At 53.6% G+C, this 22162-nt stretch overlaps 2 protein-coding genes across 7 annotated transcripts in view; one reads left to right on the top strand and one right to left on the bottom strand.

The window, feature by feature from the left end:
• Positions 1-22162, bottom strand: part of WNT5B (Wnt family member 5B) — an 82106-nt gene that overhangs the window by 38582 nt on the left and 21362 nt on the right. The window lies entirely within an intron of this gene.
• On the top strand, positions 857-17085 carry FBXL14 (F-box and leucine rich repeat protein 14). Of its 6 annotated transcripts, none has more exons than XR_009736671.1 (5): positions 857-2146; positions 5398-5511; positions 11007-11213; positions 11389-12141; positions 15046-17085. XR_009736671.1 is itself a non-coding variant. In XM_061418364.1 (5 exons), exons 2-5 carry the CDS (start codon positions 1217-1219, stop codon positions 11452-11454), a joined length of 1317 nt encoding a protein of 438 aa, XP_061274348.1. In that variant the 5' UTR covers positions 954-1042; positions 1144-1216; the 3' UTR covers positions 11455-12329. The 6 variants fall into 6 exon arrangements, 5 of the variants coding, with proteins under 5 accessions (XP_061274346.1, XP_061274345.1, XP_061274347.1 ...); XM_061418364.1 differs by lacking the exon at positions 15046-17085 and having other exon boundaries at positions 954-1042; positions 1144-2146; positions 11389-12329; XM_061418362.1 differs by lacking the exon at positions 15046-17085 and having other exon boundaries at positions 857-2104; positions 11389-12329.

Here is a 22162-nt window from a genome sequence, read left to right as displayed (position 1 = left end):
GAAGCTGCCCACTGGGGAGAACCGAGGGGGTCGCCGCACAGACGCGCCGCGAGGCCCCGGGGACTCAGGCAGGGAGGGAAGCGGAGCGGCCCCCAGCCAGGATCTGGGCAGGAGAGTCTTGAGGGAGGATAAAGGGAGCCAGCGGGAGGCTGGGCAAGGGGCGCGCGGGGCAGCCTCGGACCGGAGGCTCAGAGCCCAGACGCGGGCCGGGCGTGGCCGGCAGCTCCCTGCTGGCGGCGGCGGCGGCGGAAGCGGCTGCGGGCTTCCCACGTCCAGACGGCGAGCACAGGGTTAACCCGCGGCGGGCCGGCGCTCGGTTTCCAAGGCAACGCCGGCAGTTCCGGCGCGCAGGCTCGTACCATCGCGCGCGCGCGGGGGAGCGCGGGGGGCGGGGGCGCGGAGGCGCGGAGAGCAGCGGGTCCGGCCCGGACGCCCCCGGCGCGGCCGCCGCTCGCCCCGGGTCGGCTCCGCGCGCGCGCTCCGTGCCGGCCAGCGCTGCCCCGCGCGCGGACGCGGGGGCCGAGAGCGCGCCGGCCCGAGGTCCCCCCGCTGGGGAGGCCGAGTGCGGGCGGCCCGCTGGCAGCTTTGAAAAGCGGGCGAGGACAAAGGCGGCCGCAGCCTCCCGGCGCCCAGCCCGAGCGCGCAGCCCGGCCCACGGGGCGCCGGAGGATGCGGCCGGGGGCGCGGCGGCGGCGGCGGGGCGGCGCGGGCCGGGCGCAGCGGGGCTGAGCCCAGCGAGGGCCGGGCCGCGGGGGCGCCCGCCCGGGATGTGAACGCCGAGCGCGCCGGGCGGGGAGGGCGGGCAGGAAGGACGCGCGGACTGGAGGAGGAGCGGCGCCGAGCCGGAAGGCGGGAGGCGCGTCCGTTGGGCCCGCGGCGCGGCCGGCCAGCCGCCTCGTCGCTCGGGCGGGAGCGGGGCCCGCGCCTCCTCCCCGGCGCCGCGGGGAGGAAGATGGAGACGCACATCTCGTGCCTGTTCCCCGAGCTGCTGGCCATGATCTTCGGCTACCTGGACGTGCGCGACAAGGGGCGCGCGGCGCAGGTGTGCACGGCCTGGCGGGACGCCGCCTACCACAAGTCGGTGTGGCGGGGGGTGGAGGCCAAGCTGCACCTGCGCCGGGCCAACCCGTCGCTGTTCCCCAGCCTGCAGGCCCGGGGCATCCGCCGGGTGCAGATCCTGAGCTTGCGCCGCAGCCTCAGCTACGTGATCCAGGGTATGGCCAACATCGAGAGCCTCAACCTCAGCGGCTGCTATAACCTCACCGACAACGGGCTGGGCCACGCGTTCGTGCAGGAGATCGGCTCGCTCCGCGCGCTCAACCTGAGCCTCTGCAAGCAGATCACCGACAGCAGCCTGGGCCGCATCGCCCAGTACCTCAAGGGCCTGGAGGTGCTGGAGCTGGGCGGCTGCAGCAACATCACCAACACCGGCCTCCTGCTCATCGCCTGGGGCCTGCAGCGCCTCAAGAGCCTCAATCTCCGCAGCTGCCGCCACCTCTCGGACGTGGGCATCGGGCACCTGGCCGGCATGACGCGCAGCGCGGCCGAGGGCTGCCTGGGCCTGGAGCAGCTCACGCTGCAGGACTGCCAGAAGCTCACGGACCTGTCCCTGAAGCACATCTCCCGGGGACTGACGGGCCTGAGGCTCCTCAACCTCAGCTTCTGCGGGGGCATCTCGGACGCCGGCCTCCTGCACCTGTCGCACATGGGCAGCCTGCGCAGCCTCAACCTGCGCTCGTGCGACAACATCAGCGACACGGGCATCATGCATCTGGCCATGGGCAGCCTGCGCCTCTCGGGGCTGGACGTGTCCTTCTGCGACAAGGTGGGGGACCAGAGCCTGGCTTACATCGCGCAGGGGCTGGACGGCCTCAAGTCCCTGTCCCTCTGCTCCTGCCACATCAGCGACGACGGCATCAACCGCATGGTGCGGCAGATGCACGGGCTGCGCACGCTCAACATCGGCCAGTGCGTGCGCATCACGGACAAGGGCCTGGAGCTGATCGCGGAGCACCTGAGCCAACTCACCGGCATCGACCTGTACGGCTGCACCCGCATCACCAAGCGCGGCCTGGAGCGCATCACGCAGCTGCCCTGCCTCAAGGTACTCAACCTGGGCCTCTGGCAGATGACGGACAGTGAGAAGGTCAGGTGAGGGCGGCAGCACCCGTCCCCCCCCGCGCCCCCCCGCCCCCCAGTCCCGCCCTGTTCGCCCTCGGGCCGCGGACGCGGTGGGGCGATGACCGGAAGCCCCCAGGCTCCCCTCCCCTCTTCCCTTCTCGTGTGTCCGGGGTGGGGGTCCCTCCCCCCCCCCCCCCGCCCCTCTCCTGTTCCCTGAGGGTGTGGAGATGGACCCGCCGCCCACCACCCACTCCTCCCGTTGGGGGTCCGGAGGAGGGACTGAGCTACTGTGTCCGCGCTGCGCCTGGAAGTGGGGGTGGGGGTGGGAGTGAGCAATCCCTCCAGCCCTGGGGAGTTGAGGAAAATGTCTGCCTTCACTTAAGCTTTCATTTGAATACTGTGATCTGGTTTTTATTTCGAAATGTATAAAAGCAAACCCAACTACAACGGCCTTTTCACCCTTCTTCCACTTTGTAACTAATCCCAGTCTCGCCTCATCGCTCCTCTGACAGCACTCTGCTACTCACGCTCATTTCATTCGTATTGTCTCTTTTTTTATTTTTTGAAGAAACTTGACATCAACTTGTCTCTTTTTTTTCTGCTGAGTATATTCTATATATTATATATATATAAGTTATATATATATATATATATACACACACACACATATATATGTCTGGCTACCTCGTTTTAGTTTACTTTTTTCTCTGAAGCCCTGGAATTCTACAAGAGAGATATTTTGAGACTGAAACATTTTTGTGCCTGGACTGGAAAGATGCCCATTGGGTTTGTACGTCTTTTTTCGTTTTGGCTTCTTCCCAAGCCCCATCCATCCAGTGCTCCCCACTTCACGTTTCTGGCTCTTATTTTTCTTTTTCTCCTTGTCCGTAAGCATTTGAGGACCCAGCCCGTGCTCCTAAATCTTGACTTAATTTATAGCACAAATGTGTGGGAGACATGAGAGTTGGACTGTTGTTTTTTTTGTTTGGTCTGTCTGAGGTGCAGATTGTGTCTTGAAAATGATGATTATATATGCAAAGTCTGCCCTGCCCTCCCTCTCTTCCACATTTCCCCACGAAAAGGTCACAGTGAGGCTTCCTGTAGGGAGCAGAGGAGCTGGAACTGGCACTGGCTTAGAGAGGCCCCGGGCCCTGGTGTGAAGGGAGGAGACTGAAATTCATGTCTTATCTCTATTCTGTTAATAAAACAGGTGTTGGTGGGTTTTTTAAAAATTCTGTTTCTAAATGGAGGAATAAACGCCTTGCTTTATTTTGGTGGGGGTTGGGACTTGTGGCTTTAAAAAAAAAAAAAATCACTTCTGAGTAGGATGTATATTTTTCTGTTGGAGTTTTTGGTTCGTTTTGTTTATTTTTTTAGAATCCTCCACAGCAACATGCGAGACCATGGAGTTAAAGAAACCCAGAGACCTTTATCAATTAATTGTACTGTTTGTGAATTTGTATAAATAATAACAAAGATCCTCTTAAAACGTTTATATTCTTACAGTAAAAGGTTAAACTGATATTTATATAATAAAAGAGGAAATATGAAGTATGTTTTTTGAAAAAAAAAACAAAAAAAACCAAAAGCCTTGTATCTGTGAATTATTTTTAAGGCAGTGTGTGTGTTTGGGTCCAGGCCAAAGTAGGAGGTGGGTTTGCATCTCTGAAGTAAAAGTATAAGATGCAGGGTTCGGTGGAGCCTGTGTGGTGTGAGGAAGCTTGTGGTGAAAAATTTATCCTGTATAAAGTTTACTGCTGACATCTAAATGTTCTGTTGCTAGAAATGTGATTAGAATGGAGATTTATATCATTTCTGAACTGTCAACAACATGGAAATTTAAAGAAACTGAACAAAATGAAACTTTTGTAAGAGTCACAATTCCACCAGGGTGGCCAGTTTTTCTCCACAAGGTCTCCACATGAGACCTAGGGGAGATGTTTGAGAAATGGGTCATGAGATGTGGAAGTGGGAAGAAGGATGGGTTTCTTGATCCCTAGAGGGTATGGGGGAGGCTGCGAGAGGGCGGGGCGGGCACCAGGGCCATTGTTGTTGGGAAAGTTAAGGGCACTCAGGCAAGCGGACTGAGCCTCAGAGGGAGCTGTGGGCAGGGGAGGGGGGCACCCGGTCCCTCCTTAGCATTCTCCACCAGCCCCACTGAGTCGGTGGGGAGGCGGGCCTGGAGTTCTTGCCTATTTGCATTTTAAGAAGGAGGCGGGCCTGGAGTTCTTGTCCATTTGCATTTTAAGAAGGCAGTCACTCCATCCGCTCTGGTGGGTTCTTAGCCTGCACTGGGGCAGAATACCAACCAATTCCAGCAAGGAGCTCCTTTTGGTAGACAATAACTAAATCATCTGACACCCTGTGGTTGGGCTGTGGAAACAGAAGTGTATATAGCGAGGCTGTTCATATTCCTGGTTTCACATAGGCCTGTCTGGTTTTAATACTGATCTCAGAAAACGCTGGTCAGAGCAGCACAGCACTTTCCTGGATCCACACCTCTTTCCAGGAAGAGAGCAAGAACCAGGTTTCTCTTGGGGAAGATTGTTCTGTAAAGTTTCCAAGCTCGCTGCTGGGGCTGATCACAAAAGCCGCATTGTTCCTTTTTGGAGAGCTTTCACAAGTGGGTCTAATGGGGCCTGACACTAGATCCATCTTCCTTTTCTTTGGGGAAGGTGTGGATTTGTCCCTTTCCTCTTAGGTTACAGTGCTTACTGCCTGGGGAAAAAAATGTGTGAGCCCTGGTGAGGACGAACTCTGAATCAGGGTCAGCTTTCTGATTCAGCGTTTGCCTCTACAGCCCCCACAAGCAGTTGAATTCTCAGACTGGTTTTCTTCTCCCAAGAGACTGCAGGGCTGTGCACATTCAGCCAGTAAAAATCTGACCACCTCCTAAGTCTTAGACTCTGTGGTCACCTCTGATTTAATACAAAAAGTAATCTGCCAACTGTAACCGGAAGGTTTTTCTGCTTCTCCGTTTGTTTTTTACTTTCAAAGTTAAATATAAGCTTGATTCAACACTGGTAAGTTAATGTTTGGAAGTTAAGATCGGGGGCCTAGTTCCTCATCCTGAACTGGGCATACTTCAGAATCCATCTGGAGCGTCTCTGGCAAACAATGAACAAACCTCCTTCTTCCATCAGAGGCGACTGTCATCCCTCAACGTTTTGGGACGGAAAGAAAGGAATTGGGGTTGAGACCCTGTGTTGTGCTTTGCCTATGCTTGTACACATCTAGTCCTCAAAGTGGCCTGCTGAAAGGTACCCTCTTTTCCAGGTAAGAATACTGCTCGTCTTAAGTCAGCCAGCCACTGAGTCCAGGCCCTTCTGCTCCCCAGGAAGGATCCGCTACAGACTGCACCTTGGTTTCATGGAAGGTGACCTCCCGGAAGTGAGTGCTGGCTGCCTGAATGCAGGATGGACAAGCTCAGGCCACAGGGCACCACTTGAGAGGGAGAAGTGGGTTTGGCCTCACTGTACCTTCAGGAATAGAAGGGGATGCTTTTAAAGAAGAGCAGCACTTAGAACTCGAGTGGATACGTCATTTGTGGGTGGTACACACATTAAGAGGCACTGCAGGGCAATTTTTAGAATAACAGAAAAAAACCTGGCTGGGGTGTTTGCTGAAACTTCAGAACTGACAAACCAAAATAGGAACTTAGTGTCAACCTTATCGTCTAGAAGCAACAAACCTCAGTAGGAACTGTCTGGGTGGCAGTCGGGAAAGGGTTCCCCCTGCTTATCCACAACACATGGGGCAAGAGTGTTGCTTAAAAGATGACCTAAGCGAGGGTGGGGTTCAGGCAGCACCTGCAGCCCCTCCAGGACCAGGACAGGCCCCTAGCTAAGAGTGCTGGGTATCCCGGAATAACTCCCCTCAGATTCCTTCCTGCCCAATTCCTCCATCCTAAGGTGCAGGGGTAGGGGCCGGGGAGGCGGCGTCGGGGCGGGGGGGGGCCACTTGATTCATTCCGAGTTTGGCAGCAATGACAAGGATCCTTGCTCAACTTACGGTACAACCTTAAATAGTTCAGAAAATTCAAACTGATCATATGCTTTCATGATTCAAATCAGCCAACAGAGATCTGAAAAAGCAAAGGTTCCTTTTATGGAAGGTTTTTTTTTTTTAAAATATTTATCAGGCTACGTCGGGTCTTCCTTGCACCATACATGCGCTTAGTTGCTCTGAAGCGTGTAGGATCCTTGCTCAACTTACGGTACAACCTTAAATAGTTCAGAAAATTCAAACTGATCATATGCTTTCATGATTCAAATCAGCCAACAGAGATCTGAAAAAGCAAAGGTTCCTTTTATGGAAGGTTTTTTTTTTTTAAAATATTTATCAGGCTACGTCGGGTCTTCCTTGCACCATACATGCGCTTAGTTGCTCTGAAGCGTATAGGATCTTAGTTCCCTGACCAGGGGGACCAGGGATTGAACCCACAACCCATACATTAGCAAGGCAGAGTCTTAACCACTGGACCAGCAGGGAGGTCCCAGCAGTTTCTTTTTAAAGCTAAGAGCCTTCTCTTAAATGGAGACGTATGCAAACTAAAGCACGGCCTTTCCCCCACTTTCCCAAAGTGGCTACTACACAGGTGCTGATCTCCAAATATTAGTAAAATCTTTTCCTTCTGACTTTGAGAATTTGAACTTAGGTTTTCAAAGCCAGAGAAGAGGGTCAAGGACCCCAGGGAACACCGTGTTCACAAAATATTTGTGCTGAGTTGTGTCCAACTCTTTGCAACCCCATGGACTCTAGCCCGCCAGGCTCCTCTGCCCATGGGATTTCCCAGGCAAGAATACTGGAGTGGTTGCCATTTCCTCCTCCAGGGGATCTTCCCAACCCAGAGATCAAACCCCCATCTGTCAGGCAGATTCTTTATCACTGTCCCCCTGGGAAGCCCAAAGAATTTTGTTGTTGTTCAATCACTAAGTCATGTCCGACTCTTGGTGACCCCATGGACTGCATGCAGCGTGCCAGGCTTCCCTGTCCGTTGTTGTTCAATCACTAAGTCATGTCCGACTCTTGGTGACCCCATGGACTGCATGCAGCGTGCCAGGCTTCCCTGTCCTTCACCATCTCGCAGAGTGCACAAATTCATGTCCATTGAGTCCGTGATGCTAGCTAACCATCTCCTCCTCTGCTGCCATCTTCTCCATTTGCCTTCAATCTTTCCCAGCATCAGGGTCTTTTCCAATGAGTTGGCTCTTCACATCAGGTGGCCAAAGTATTGGCACTTCAGCATCAGTCCTTCCAGTGAATACTCAGGGTTGATTTCTTTTAGGATTGAGGAGTTTGATCTCCTTGCAGTCCAAGGGACTCTTAAGAATCTTCTCCAGCGCCACAATTCAAAAGTTCTTCGGTGCTCAGCCTTCTTTATGATCTCACATCCATACATGATTACTGTAAAAACCATAGCTTTGACTGTAAGGACTTTCATTGGCCAAGTGATGTCTCTGATTTTTAATATGCTGTCTAGGTTTGTCATAGCTTTCCTTCCAAGGAGCAAGCGTCTTTTAATTTCATGGCTGCCGTCACCATCCGCAGTGATTTTGGAGCCCAAGAAAATGAAATCTGTCACTGTTTCCACTTTTTCCCCATCTATTGCCATGAAGTGATGGGACCGGATGCCACGAATAACACTCTCTTATTAAGAGATCAGATTTGTAACCAAAACCCAGACCTCCTACAGCTTCTGACAGCAGCCCCTCTGCTCCCAGGGCCCTGCTGTGGCCACGGGGCCAGTGGTCGCCCCTCTGCTGCCCTCCTCCCCCTGCATCAGTTGTCACCCCCTTTAAAAAGCTAATTCTGTGCCTTTACTAGAGGGCAAGACCTAAACTGTGTGTCACCGTGACCCATGAGGAGTCCGGGCTGGAGCTCTGTGGATCCTGGGAAGCACAGGATTAGAAATCGGAAGCCAGTGCCCGGGCCACACCTCTGTCTCATCTTGTCGAGGTCCTTGTTCAGAGTGGGGAGCAAGCAACAGTTTTTGAAAAGTGAATGTTATCACACAGAGAAGACCTCATATTTGTGCCCGTGCCAACTATTAACAACTTAGAATGTCTCCAGGGTGAGTACACAGCGGGGAGAAGAGCGGACACTTAGGTCTCGGATAGAAGACGGATATTTCCAGACATCGCACCTCTAAATGTCCACACCTGGTCAGTGTCAGCCCTTTCGTCTTTTCCCGGAGTGGCTCTGACATTGCCTGCTGGAGCTGCCTGTACTGAGTGCTGGGTACCACACTCAGCCGCTCCTTCAGTCTAGGGGCAAGAGGGAGTCGGCCAAGAGCAGGAGACAGCCCCAGATGGGGTATATTAACGCCACCCCCTGCAAGTAAAACAGAATCCACGTGGAATTCCTCTACCTCCTGTACGTTAACACAAGAAACGTGCACATACTTTCTTAGAAGACTTAAAAGCATTTTATGAGCTTGTCACCCTTCCACTCTGTGTAAAGGACAAATGCCCCATGTCCTTGTGTGTTCACTTTCATCTGTGAGTGTGAACAGCCTCCTGGTCACACATGCCAGGCAGAGTCGAGTGGGATGTGGACACCGCCCCCGGGTGCACGGAGTTGGGACCCTGTGCGGCTTCCCCATCTCACAATTCCTGTTTTCCCAAATCTGGTAGATACTGGACATTTCATTTTAGAAATGGGGAAGGAGGCTTGACAAGGGTAAAAGACCGTGCCCAGGTGATGGCCCCAGGTGTTCCCCATCATCGAGGAGGCCTGTCCCCAGCCAGCGGGAGCCAGATCCTGGTTGTTGAGCTGTTGCTAAGCAACACCGGACACCCCGTCCCACTTCTGAAGGAGCTGAGCCAGGGAATGTTATTTTCACCTGGAGGAAGCACCCTGAATGCTGAAAGTTTTGTGTTTTGGTTTTTGGGCCTCTCCACGTGGCATGTGGGATCTAAATTTCCTCCAGCAGTGATCTAACCTGTGCCCCCTGCAATGGAAGCGTGGAGTCCTAACCATGGGGCCACCAGGAAAGCCCCCTGTAAGTTATTATTACTAGTTAATAAGTGTTAGACTGTGCAGACTCAAACGCGGTGTCCAGCATTTTGCAAGGAGCTGGAAAGCTTGTGTGAGGAGTTGGTCAACGGCCTTAGGGTACCGGTCCCCCAGTCGGTCCCCCGCTGTCCTTCAGCACACGAGCCAGCCCCCAGCACTGCTGCGTCACGGACACTGCACACACCTCCACGCTGAGAAGTCACAGCCCACCACGCCACACACTCCGGGCCGCCCAACTCAGAAAGAACTGAGCTGTGGGAACATGGGCTGTGTTCTCACCACTCAAGGATCAAGGGTCTTGACTTTCCAGCTGTTTTACCTACAGATCCCTCTTGTCCCGAGAGTAAAAGGGTCTAGTCGCTCCCACTGACAACCACTTCTGTCTCCCACTCCTTGGTGGACATAACCAGGCTCACAGTGCTGGCGGAGACCGTCCCCACCCCACCCCCCATATCAGGGTCTGAGCAATGGGAGTGGCACCTCGGGGAAAGAGTTGAGTCCAGATTCATTTTTTATAACTAGCGTGAAATTATTCCACATGGCTTGCGAAGTATTGTTTTCCTGGTCTAAAAAGATCAGGAAAGTATCTACTACAAACGTCCGTAATAACGTTTCTCCTTAGGAAATCTTACCCCAAACTGGCAGTTTTATATGGACACTCGTGCACATTTGTGTTGGAATAGCTACTGCCTTCCATTCTGCTTTTTGAGAAGCAGTCTCTAAATAGAGAGGAACCCCCAAAGCAGTACTGATACTCCTCAGAATCTTTAGTAAAATCACTGAGGCCAAAATTGGACAGATGGGTAAAACGGGAATTGTAACAGCTACACACCTCAAATTCTTAGCCTTCTCAGATGGAAGACAAGCTGACTATGGCTTTCAGGAGGCATGAGACTTGGGTTCGATCCCTGGGTCAGGAAAATCTCCTGGAGTAGGAAATGGCAACCCACTCCAGTATTTCTGTCTGGAGTATCACCATGGATAAGAGGAGCCTGGTGGGCTACAGTCCATGGGGTCGTAAAGAGTCGGACATGACTGAAGCAACTTAGCATAGCACATTTTAAACTTTAACTCCATGGCTCAAACCCTACTGCTATGAATTACCAAAAAGAAAAGAATAAAAAAAAAAAAAGGGCCAGCAAGTGTGCCTTGAGCAAACTATATGAAAATACCTAATTAAAGTGACAACTTCTAGCTCTTCTAATTCATTTCAAATGGACAATCTTTAGAATCTTTAAGAGATATGTGAAAACAGTAAGGCAGAGTTCCGTGGTCTGAACTTTGTCAAGCTCCCAGTTTGCTGCCGCCAGAAGCAGAGAAAGGCCTTGGGGAGTTTTGAGCCTAGACAGGATGGACGACTGGGCTTTCCAGCTCCCTCAAGTCCAGACGCCTGTCAAGGGGCGACAGGACAGCGTGACCCACGGGAGAGGCAGCTGGTCCATCTTTCCTCCACACAGGAGGGTCTAATTCTCAACAGGATCACAGGAGGACCACTGGAAATGCACCCCAGTAAGCAGGGCACAAGGTTGAGCAGCAACAGCCCCGCCCCTTCTTGCTTCAGAATTGAAACCGTGTCCACACAAGTTAGGAGACAGGTCACGGGCGGCCCCTTGTGAAACGCAGGGGTGGAAAGTCATTCTCTCCTCCTGGGTTGCTCCTCGACCTCCACCCCCTCTCCCCCAAACCCTCTCCCACCCGTTCAGCCTCCCCACCGCGGGGATGGCCCTGGGCCGTGTCCACACCAGTGTCAGAGCCGGGGGTCTGACCTCATGCTTTCCTTTACCCCAAGTTCACTAGGATCCACTGGAGGGCAGAAAAGTAAAGTACCATTCATACAAAATTCTACGTATTTTTTTTTCCACGTGGAGGCTACCACCCTCTTTATCCACGGCGCCTGTGAGCTTTGCGTCCGGCCAGCAGGTGGCAGCGTTGTCTGTGAACTGCTGCCCAGTTCCGAGCACCCGACAGAGAACTTCAGAGCGGGAGAACCTCAGGCCTCCAGAAAGATGATACGGAATTTTCCAGTTTCATCCGGGTCAGGGATCCCCGTCCTGGGCACGCCGTTCAGGGAGCAGGTATCAGATGCGCCCTGAGGACGGTTCCCTGATGTCGCTGGCAGGGACCAAATGTCACTGATTTCAGTTTAAGACCATCATATATAAATCCTGTTAGATTGGCATATTCAGGGGGTTGGGGAGAACAACTTGGGAAAATGTTTGCCCTCATACATGGAAATATCCATTTTAACAGGAGGAGCGAAGGTGCTGGCTTTTTTCAACTACAAACCAGAAAAAAACAGAAGTGTACTGTTTGTGATGAAAAATTCTAGAGCTCCTTGGAAAAGAAACAACTGTTTTAAAATTTGGGGAGTATCAATTCTTTTGTTTTTAATCAAAATGAGTATCTTCTAAAGGAACCTGTGAACCTGAGAACGATTAAAAGGCCTGATAAAGCAGTGAGGGGCTCGCATTCCTAGATTCCTCCTGGGGGAAACAGGCATTAGGAAAAGGCAGCAGAAATAAGGAGAAAGAACTTCTGAGCCAACCTGGCCAGATTCCATAAAATGGCACACGAGGAACAGGCTGGGGGCGCCTGCCATCTTGGTCTTGATCATCTGGCCTCAGCAATGGAAACAAGGCTCCAAAGGGCAGCTGGTACAGACGTGGAATAAAAGCGTGGAAGCCGGGAGGTGGCCGTGCCTCGCCTGGCCAGCCCGACGAGGCTCGGCCCCCAACCTGGTGACACCAAGGTGGTTTTTGGTTAGGAAATGGAAGAGGAGAAAGGAGAAGTTTCTGGAGCTCAGGGCCCAGGCCTGCAGCTGATCACCACTCCTGCCAGCGAGAAGGCTGAACAAAAGCAGAAGCCCTCTGGGCAGCTCCATGGACTCTCAGGCCGAAATACATCACTGTCAGCAACCCGCAGAACACAGAGATTCAGGGAAAGAACCCAGATAAAGAAAAGAGGACACAGATCACTCACGTCAAGCAAAGGGGACCAGGTGAGGTAAGCGCAGAAGGACCGCCAGCCTGGTCCCCAAGAGGGGCTGGGGGTGCTCATCTCCCCAGAAGGGGCTGGGAGCTCGGGTTTTCAAGAAGAGAGGCCTTCTTCTCTGGTTGTGTCAAATCAGACACCAGACAAAAATCCCAGCTACAGTTCCCAGGCTGGGAATAAAGTGATATGTCCCCCTGTGAGGTGGTGGGTCTCCTTGTAAGGTGGGGGGTCCTCCCTGTGAGGTGTCGGGACCCCTGAGAGGTGTTGGGCCCCCCTGTGAGGTGAAGGGTCCCCCTGAGAGGTGTCGGGACCCCTGAGAGGTGTTGGGTCCCCTGTGAGGTGGGGGGTCCCCCTGAGAGGTATCGGGACCCCTGAGAGGTGCTGGGTCCCCCTGTGAGGTGAGGGGTCCCCCTGTGAGGTGTTGGGTCCCCCGTGAGGTGGGGGGTCCCCCTATAAGGTGAGGGCTCCCCTGGGAGGTGAGGGGTTCCCCTGTGAGGTGAGGGGTCTCCCTGTGAGGTGTTGGGTTCCCCATGAGGTGGGGGGGGTCCCCCTATAAGGTGAGGGGTTCCCCTGTGAGGTGAGGGGTCTCCCTGTGAGGTGGGGGGGTCTCCCTGTGAGGTGTCAGGTCCCCCTGTGAGGTGAGGAGTTCCCCTGTGAGGTGAGGGTTCCCCCTGTAAGGTGTCAGGTCCCCCTGTAAGGTGGGGGGTCCCCCTGTGAGGTGTCGGGTCCCCCTGTGAGGTGGGGGGATCCCCCTATGAGGTGGGGGTCCCCTGTGAGGTGAGGGGCTCCCCTATGAGGTGAGGGGTTCCCCTGTGAGGTGTCGGGTCCCCCTGTGAGGTGAGGGGTTCCCCTGTGAGGTGGGGGGTCCTTTGTGAGGTGAGGGGCTCCCCTGTGAGGTGAGGGGTTCCCCTGTGAGGTGTCGGGTCCCCCTGTGAGGTGGGGGGCCCCCTGTGAGGTGAGGGGCTCCCCTGTGAGGTGAGGGGTTCCCCGTGAGGTGTCGGGACCCCTGAGACGTGTCGGGTCCCCCTGTGAGGTGAGGGGTTCCCCTGTGAGGTGGGGGGTCCCCTGTGGGGTGAGGGGTCCCCCTGTGAGGTGTCGGGTCCCCCTGTGACATGAGGGGTTCCCCTGAGGTGGGGGTTCCCCTGTGAGGTGAGGGGCTCCCCTGTGAGGTGAGGGGTTCCCCTGTGAGGTGTCGGGACCCCTGAGAGGTGTCGGGTCCCCCTGTGAGGTGAGGGGTTCCCCTGTGAGGTGGGGGGTCCCCTGTAAGGTGAGGGGCTCCCCTGTGAGGTGTTGGGACCCCTGAGAGGTGTTGGGTCCCCCTGTGAGGTGTCGGGTCCCCCTGTGAGGTGTTGGGTCCCCCTCCCAGGCTTCAGTCATTGCTGTCCCCCTCCAGGCCGTCACTGTCATCAGGACGAAGGTGTCCCTGTCCTGCAGGGAAAATCAGCCGGCCTGACAGTGTCCTAGGGATGTTCTGACGGCCCCTGTGTCCTGAGGCTCCGCTGGCCTGGACTCTGACCCTCAACCCCCAGGAGTGGGGCCTCTGTGCCCTGTCCTGGCTGCGAAGGTCTGGCCGGCACGCGAGTCGTCCTTCCGTCCCTGGCCTGGAGACCCCAGCACAGTGAGCAAAGCCAGGTGGCTGCACCCACTGTGCACACACCCTTCCGCTCCCCATGTCCGCTCCCTCCTCCCCACAAAACACAGGGGCCACGCAGCCAGCACTGGCCCTTTGAAGTGGTCCGGCCGGGCCGCCTGCTCCCTGACTCCGTGGAGACGGTGATGGGGTGGGCACGACCTGGAGCAGGCAGGCCCCTCCGTGCAAATGCCACAGCCTCTTGCCACCACCTGACCCTGATGCCTGGAGGGAAAGACCCACGAGGAGCCCCCATGCCCTGGGGTTGGTCCCCTCTCCCCCATCTGCTCCTTCCCCTGCACCTGCTGGGGACCTCACGGGACTGCCGAGGAGACCCTGTGGGTAAGTGGCCGCCAACACCTTCCCGCCCTCCCAGAGCCCTGCCCGGCCCGCTGGTGCTAATCCACGCGCAGAGCAGCTCAGCGGCTCCGCTCCCCTAAGCCCCTGATAACGGTTTTACTAAAATCCTCTTTTGATGGAAAAAAACCCCAGCTGGACATTTCAGGCCTCGCACAATGTCCAGGCCTGCGGGTCCCCTTCCCACTTCACAAAGGCCTCTAATCAAGTGGAAAATGTGCTGGAGGCCAGAGGTTGGCTCTGCAATTATTTTTGAAGGGATTACGGAGAAGAATAGGGGCAGCGAGGCCCTCCCCTGCTTCGTTTTCCGCTGGGTCCTCGATGGAGATGCAGGGGGCCAGTGGCAGCCGCCCAGGGTCTTACCTCTCCTTCCCTGGAGGAAGGAGGGCAGCTTTGAACACCCTGACTTCAGGGAGACGGGGAGAGGCTGGAAGCAACACGCAGGCCCTGTTCTGACCTCTGTTTAAGCCCCTATTTATAAAGCCATGGTGGGGCGGGCTCCCGTGTGTGGGGAGAGCCCTCATTCATTAACCTCTAACCCTGCTCTGAGTGTGGAGGGGAGGGTCCATACGCCGCGGGGACTGCGAGCATTCAGGGGGCTTCCCAGGCTTTGCAGGGCAGAGGTCGTGTTCCCAGTCTTGCCGGGTCTCCTCCCCCTTATTTATATACATTGACCCTTCCCCTCACTCTGAGCAAATATCCAAGAAACTCCTAATGCACAACACGGATAAGAATGCAAGGTGCCCACCATTCTTATCAGCCTACTTGGGATCTTTGTTGAGAAATGAACGCTACGGAAGGGAATGTGCCCTCCCTGTGCACTGGGAAGGACCTTTTCTGACGTCATTTGTACAGGAATATTCCTTACAGATTAACTGCTGAAGATGAGCATCTCCGGTTGGCCCTCTGTTTTCATCCTTCTATTTCAGCCTAGAGAAACCTCATCCCTCCAGACCAGCTGGTTAGTGATGTATGCAGATCCCCAGTCAAAAGGACACGATCGCAAATTCCTAAGCTCACCCTGGGATGGTCAAGGATTAGGCTGTTTGGCTCTGAGAGGTAGAGGTCAGCATATATTTCAAAATAAATACCAGGCTGAGTGATCATTTTCAGATCCTCTCTTCGAAGTCGCTGAAATGACTTTGGTCAAAAAACAACAACAACAACTACTACTTCTACCAGCAAGACAACAAGCCTGGCCTGTTTTCATCAGCATAAACGACTTGCCGACACATTCTGCCTCATTGATTTTCCAATGCTCCTGCGGAAAGACCTTAAACCGTCAAAAAGTAGATGGGGAGAAGCATGACGATTACATTTAGGATATTACACCTAACACGGCGCAGATTTGACCCCAGTATTTGATGCTGGCCCTCCTAGTGCCTTTGGTGGGTATGACAGGAGGAGGGGAACATAGTCTGTCTGGACCCGCTGGGGTCCTTGACCCAGATCGTGACAAACAGGCTTGCAGAATCATTGCTGCTTGTTATCACAACTCAACAGCCTTCTCTAGGAATGAATGAGTAATCTTCACCCTGCTGGACAAGAAGATGAACTTTGAAAAAGTGCATGGCAGGAGAAAGTGGACCACCTCTGAAGCAGAGCTTGAGGGGGCCCGACTCCCGAAATAAGAGCAAATCACAAGAGAAGCCTGCCTTTCACGGGAGGGCTCCCAAAGCCGCCTCCCCTGGCACACTTCCTGAGTCACTGCCCAGAATGCCTGTTTACCGCAGTCCTGGGCTTATCACCCTCATTTTCGGATTCATCGTTCTCCTTACACTTCTCCATCCTTTTAACAAACTCTGCGGAACAAAAGATCAGTTGTTTTCAAAGTCGCTCTTTCAGGACTTCCCTGGCGGTCCGGTGGCTAAGACTGCACACTCCTCCTGCAGGAAGCCTGGGTTCCATCCCTGATCAGGGCACTAGATCCCACATGCCGCAACTAAGAGTTCACATGCCTCAACTAAAGATGCTGCGTGCTGAAACTAAGACTTGGCAAATCTGTGTTAAAAAAAAATAACCCATGAGACTTTCCTCATGGTCCAGTGGATAAGAATCTGCCTTGCAACGCAGGGGACACAGTTCGATCCCTGGTCCAGGAACTAAGATCCCACACGCCGCAGGGCAACTAAGCCTGCGTGCCACAAATAAGACCTGACAGCAACCGAAGAAATGACTATTTTTAAAAAGTCATCCAGAATAGAAAATTTTGGATGACAAAGCTGCCCTTCGACCTCCATCTGAAGCCTTGTCCCTCCCCCCAGGGGCTCTGGTGACACTGGCCATATCCTTTTGGACCCAACTCCAGCTTTCAGAGTTGCCAACAGTAGTGAGGTGATAAATACCCCCAATTTGGGGCTGATAATATTATCCTTGGGGCTTCCCCAGTGACTCAGGGGTAAAGAATCTGCCTGCGATGCAGGAGATGTGGTTCGATCCCTGGGCCGGGAAGATCCCTCAGAGGAGGAAATAGCAACCCACTCTAGTATTCTTGTCTGAAGAATCCTATGGACAGAGGAGCCTGGCAAGCTACAGTCCATGAGGTCACAAAGAGATGGACAGAATTGAGCAACTGAGCCCTCAGTCTTATCCTTGGTCTGTATAAGATCTTGAAATTAAGCACTAGCCAGCCTGGGTGAGACCCCTAGAGGGTCCAGAGTAATCGGACCACTGAAGCCCTTTTCCCTGGGCTCCTGCTCCAGAACCTCTCCCAGGACGATGAGGCTATCCACGTGGAGGTGACAGTCGAGCGCAGGGCCCATCATGCCTGAACCCGGCCTTATCACTTGTGGAGCTAAACTCGCTTAAAGAGTCTATAAAACACGGACAAGTATCCCTCTGACCAACCCGTACAGTGTGGGTACACATCATAGGAGCCTGCTGGTTTATTGGGATTAATTGCTAACTAATAGTTAAAATGCTAGAGTTTATGAATGACTTGTTAAAAATACAAATTAGTGTGGGCTCAAGGCTCTCCTTTGCTTGGTAAATATTTATTTGGCAGCAATGGTGGCGGAGGCCCTGGGCCAGGCAGGGGATGGAGGCCCCTTCTCACTGGGGGAGAAGGAAGAGGCCAAACTGGGAGCCGCCCCCAACCCGCACCAGACTGCTCTGCGCTGCAGCTGGGACCCGGGGGTCCATGGGGGAGTGCCTCCTGTGTTTTCGTGGAAACAAAGTCAGAGATGGGGGTCCCTGCTACCAGGAGGGCTCGGTGCAGGAGGCTGGGCTACAGCCCAGGAAGGGAGCCGAAGTTCACGCAGTCTACCGCCAAGTTCCCTCCAGCCCCAGCTGCTCCCTTGGGTCAGCCAGGCTAGGCTTGACTTTGTCAGCAATGCACAAGCTAAAAGCCTCCGGGGAGGCCAGGCCGGCCCAGGTCCCTGACGTCCAGGACCGTTTGCGTTGTCCCTGGTCCCCTCCAGTCATTCTGTTTTATTAGAGAAAGCGTTTGTGAGAAGGAAAGGAACAAGGTAAGGGTTCCTCCTGCCACTGGAAGCCAGTGAAATGTAGACAGAACCTTGCTGGCTGTGCAGGGGGCACCATCTCCACGGGCATCTCTGAATGGACAGAAGCCCGAGGCACAGGCTCCCTGCGGCCAGGACCCCGTTGACCCAAGATCCTGGAGAGGAAGAAGGTTGAGGGCTCGAGCCCAGCCTGCACCCCAGGCTCAGTGAGTCCCAGGATCCGAGATGCTGTCCCAAGGACCGCAGCCCTGCCCTCACCTCCCTCCACATGCAGGAAACTCCAGCCCAGCTCACTCGCTGCTGCTCCCGGGGGGCCGCCGGGTGCCTTCACGGGCTCCCAGAACCGCCTGCTCGGAGGCAGAGATGGCTGGACAGAAGCCAATAGCAGCTCTGGGGGCAAGGGCGCCAGTGCTGGGGGTGGAGAGGGCCCACCAGATCCCAGAGCATCTGGGAGCCGCGAGGGCAATGAGGAGGAGGACATGGTCCCAGTGCCCCTGTGAGTGTTTATTCAAAGTGCCTTTAGGGGCTGCCCTGGCGGTCCACCGACTAAGACTCTGCACTCCCAAGGCAGGGGTCCTGGGTTCAATCCCTGGTCAGGGAACTAGATCTCACAGGCTACAACGAAAGATCCTGCATGCCACAACTAAGAACCTTGTGTGGCCAAATAAATACATAAAATTTTTTAAAAAGTAAAGTGCCCCAGTCCTAAACAAAGACCTGTGCTTGTATCAGGGCCAGGCAGGCAGGCAGGTAGATAAATGAGTCTGTCTAGACTGACTTTCTTTTTGTTCAACTTTTAATCAGCATCTCCTGAGAAACTGACCTACTTTCATCTCAAAGTGGAATAAAGGAACTCCAGGGAGCAAAGGAGGCCAAAGCCGTGGGGGATCTTTATTTTTATTTTAATAGAAGTTTTTTTCTCCCTCGGGGTTTTGCTTATCTGTCCATATATGTGCATAGAAAATATTATTCTTAGAGTCCAGAGTCTGTTCACATTTGTTTGTACAGATTCCTAAGGGCAGATAAAAGACAAACAGAGATATATACTTTGATACTAACTGTTGTACTTAGATGGTGTGTTTAGATCTTTCCCATCTAGTTCAGAAGTAATTTGTTTACGACGATGGACCTAAAAATACTTTTAAATACACTACTGAGTTCATCAAAGACAACTTGTAAAAGAGCCCCTAACTTCTCCAGCGAACTCCTAGCAGACCTCTTGATGGCCTTGACTTTGCTGGAATTAGACTGAAGTGCTCAGGGGATACCCCGGGGCTGTGGCCAGTCAGGACCGAGGAGAATTGCTGGGGACTAAAGACATCAATAGGAGGTCAGACTGACCACGAGCAAATCCTGTCCCACCAGTTCCGTTCTCTCTGCCTCTCTTCAAATCACCTGGTCAGTTTGATCCGTCAACCTCTCTTGGTCCACGTTTCATAGCCACAGGGCCTGGATTCAACAGGACACAGCTGAGGAAGCCCAGAGGGGCGCACCATTCAGTGACATTCTCCTCCAAGCTCTCCACCAGCTGTCAGTTCAGCTCTGATGGCTACAGGGTTGGAGAAACCTTGTCTCTTTCGATTGTTCCAGAAACCGCTGTTTAAGAACAGTCTGAGGACCCTGAAAACCCTCCCCTTCCTGCTGCCCAGTGGGCCTTATTGATGTATTTGGTTGTCTCAGGTCTAGTTGTGGCATGCAGGATTTTTGTCACGTCATACGGGGTTTCATTTGTGGTGCATGGACTCTCTAATTGTGGCACGCGGGCTCAGTTGCTCAATGGCATGTGGGATCTTAGTTCCCCAACCAGGGATCAAACCCGCTTCCCCTGCCTTGGAAAGCAGATTCTTAACCACTGGACCACCAGGGAAGTCCCCGGTGGGGCTTCTGGTTTGGTCTGTAGTGTAAGGGTCCCAGGGCATGAACTTCTCTCATGCAAGCCTGGTGGGCTCCGACCTGTAGCTTAGGGAGCCTTCCTGAAAACATGAGGATACTATCCATCTTGGACAGTTTGATGGTAGACCTCATACTGAATCACCAAGATTTAGAGGTAGTGATTATCTAGTCCCCTGGCTTTAAACTTATTATTTATTTTTTTTAAGAAATAGAAGCCTGCTTTTCTACAGAAATCGTGTGCCGAAGCAAAAGAAATAAAAATTACGTGTGTAGTTGAAACTTGGGGAGGGGAAGGGACCTCCAAACTGGCCCCTCGGTAAGAACTGTTTTCATAAACCACTTGTCTAGCCCAGGCAGTCCTCGATGTTACAGACAAGGAAATGGGTCCACAGGGAGGTCAGGCCCATTTCCAGGTCTTGGAGTTAGTGACCAGTCCAGTTCCCTGAGGCTAAATTCTCTGCCCTTTCCACGGGAACACCCTGTCTTTGCGAATCTATTCTGAACCTCCTGAATTCCATGTGGCAACATTAAGCCACAAAAATGACTGACTCTGTCCTCATTAGAGACTCACCCCTGCTCATTCCCTGAGGATAACTTTTCAGTTCTTTGTGCCACATTAACTCCGATCGGTAACTGTGAATTCCTCTGGCAGAGGTAACATAGGTCAGATTCCATTAGACACATATCAGCAAAACAACAAAAAAAATTTTTTTCAAACCCAGCTCATGGTCTACAAACTCCAGTAAAATTTAATCAGCAAGAGTTTTGTACTAAACTAAAGAATCTGGATAGTGTTTTGAATTTTACTGTGAAAAGATTTGCTTGTATTGTATCTGTTGGCCTGTATTGGAAGATTTGATCATCCAGACAGCAGTGGACTTCCAAGCCCTCCACCAGAAACATGGCCAGACGTCACAGAATCCATCGTGGGGACACCCCGGCCAGGACCCTGAGGCGTTTATCCCCTGCTCCACTTCCCTCCCCAGGCAGTCAGATAAGATATGCAATTTGCTGCCCTGGCTCAGGGCCCCTAGAGCCCCCATGGCCCCCACAGGCCCCTTCTGGGATGGGCTCTGAGACCCCAGCTTCATCAGGAGCTGGATTATTGACAAGACTGGAGAACTTGTTGTTTTAGTTGCTAAGTCATGTCTGACTCTTGCAACCCCATGGACTGTGCCCTGCCAGGCTCCTCTGTCCATGGAATTCTCCAGGCAAGAACCCTGCAGTGGGTTGCCAGTTCCTCCTCCAGGGGATCTTCCCGACCCAGGGATCCTGCTTGGCAGGCGAATTCTTTACCACCGAACCACCTGGGCAGCCCACTGGAAGACTTACTAAAGCAATACTGTCCAAGGCAGTTCAAAAGAAGAGAAGATATGAGAAGTGGAAAGAAATGTCCGTGCATATATGAAACGGGCAGGCAGAGGCGGGTATGGGATGAGGGGTCAGCACCCTGTAAAGGTGCCTGGAACCAGGGTCCCTCTGACTCATCCCTGCATCCCTGGAGGGGGGTCGAGGAGAGGGGAGTGCTGCATTTTCAGGAAGGACCGGTCGCGAGAGCGACTACAATGAAAGGGAGGTTGCAGGAACGAGGAAACCGTCCATACAGGGTATAAACTCAAGGCCAGGATCCAAGCAAAACATTCAACTGAAAAGAAAAAAAATAACAGAAACATTTCAAATGACAAAGTTGAGACTCTGAGGCGGCTCCTCAGATCTGCCTTTCACGCTCGACAGCCAGAATTGTAGCCCTGTCATCTCCAGACACTGGGTCGGGGATGCGCCGGGTCCCCGGTGCAGAGGGGTGCCGGGCCATGGGTACAGAGGGTGCCAGGTACAGAGGGACCCGGCCCAGGGTACAGAGGGGCACCAGACCCCATGTACAGAGAGGCCCGGCCTGCCACGCAGGGGTCAGGGCAAGGGCAGGGACAGGTGTGTGGGGGCTGGTGCACCCCCTACTCGGGTTTCTCAACCATCAGCTTGCACTTGGAAACTGGTACTAGAACAGTTCATGCTGGGACGCTCCCTGAACTCTTGCCCTGGTCTCCTGGCACTTCTTACCTTGCAAAGGGAGGGAAACTTAACAGCACAGAGAAAACAAGGGAGAGAGGATGAAATAATTGTGAAAGCACTTGTTAGCACTGAGTCATGCACACACATGCCTGGGAGTGGTAAGGGGACCGTGTGTTCTGTGATACGTCTGATCTCAAGGGGCAGCCAGGCTCAGCTAAGGCTGAGAAGCCAGCCAGGGTCTAAACACCAGGGCCTTTTCAACACCGCCATACCACACGGTGGTGGCGGTGGCGGCTCAGTCGCTCAGTTGTGTCTGACTCTGTGCAACCCCATGGACTCTAGCCCACCAGGCTCCTCTGTCCATGGGATTCTCCAGGCAAGAACACTGGAGTGGGTGCCATTTCCTTCTCCCGGGGATCTTTCTGATCCAGGGATCATACCCATGTCTCCTGCTTTGGCAAGCAGATTTCCAACCACTAGACCACCAGAGACGTCCCCGCTGAGGAGCGTTTAAAAGTAAAAGTTGCTGGGTCCTTTCCCAGACCTGCCGATCAGAACCCCTGTGGGTGGGGCTCCGGGATCTGCCAGGATTCTCAAAACATCCCAAGGAATCAATCTAACACAGACATCTTGGTCTCAGTCCACTGTAAGATCCCTCTTAACAGCGAGGTCCCGTGATAGA

Source organism: Bos javanicus, chromosome 5, assembly GCF_032452875.1.
Source record: "Bos javanicus breed banteng chromosome 5, ARS-OSU_banteng_1.0, whole genome shotgun sequence".
Classification (NCBI taxonomy): domain Eukaryota; kingdom Metazoa; phylum Chordata; class Mammalia; order Artiodactyla; family Bovidae; genus Bos; species Bos javanicus.
The sequence above is the reverse complement of the archived record's forward strand: the minus strand, read 5'-3'. Positions and strand labels throughout refer to the sequence as shown.

Coding starts and splice junctions, on each gene's coding strand:
- FBXL14 (XM_061418361.1), top strand. CDS start 953: ATGGAGACGCACATCTCGTGCCTGTTCCCCGAGCTGCTGGCCATGATC. Junction 2,147..5,397: donor AGATGACGGACAGTGAGAAG/GTCAGGTGAGGG, acceptor CCTCTTTTCCAG/GTAAGAATACTGCTCGTCTT. Junction 11,214..11,388: donor GCACGCCGTTCAGGGAGCAG/GTATCAGATGCG, acceptor CCATTTTAACAG/GAGGAGCGAAGGTGCTGGCT.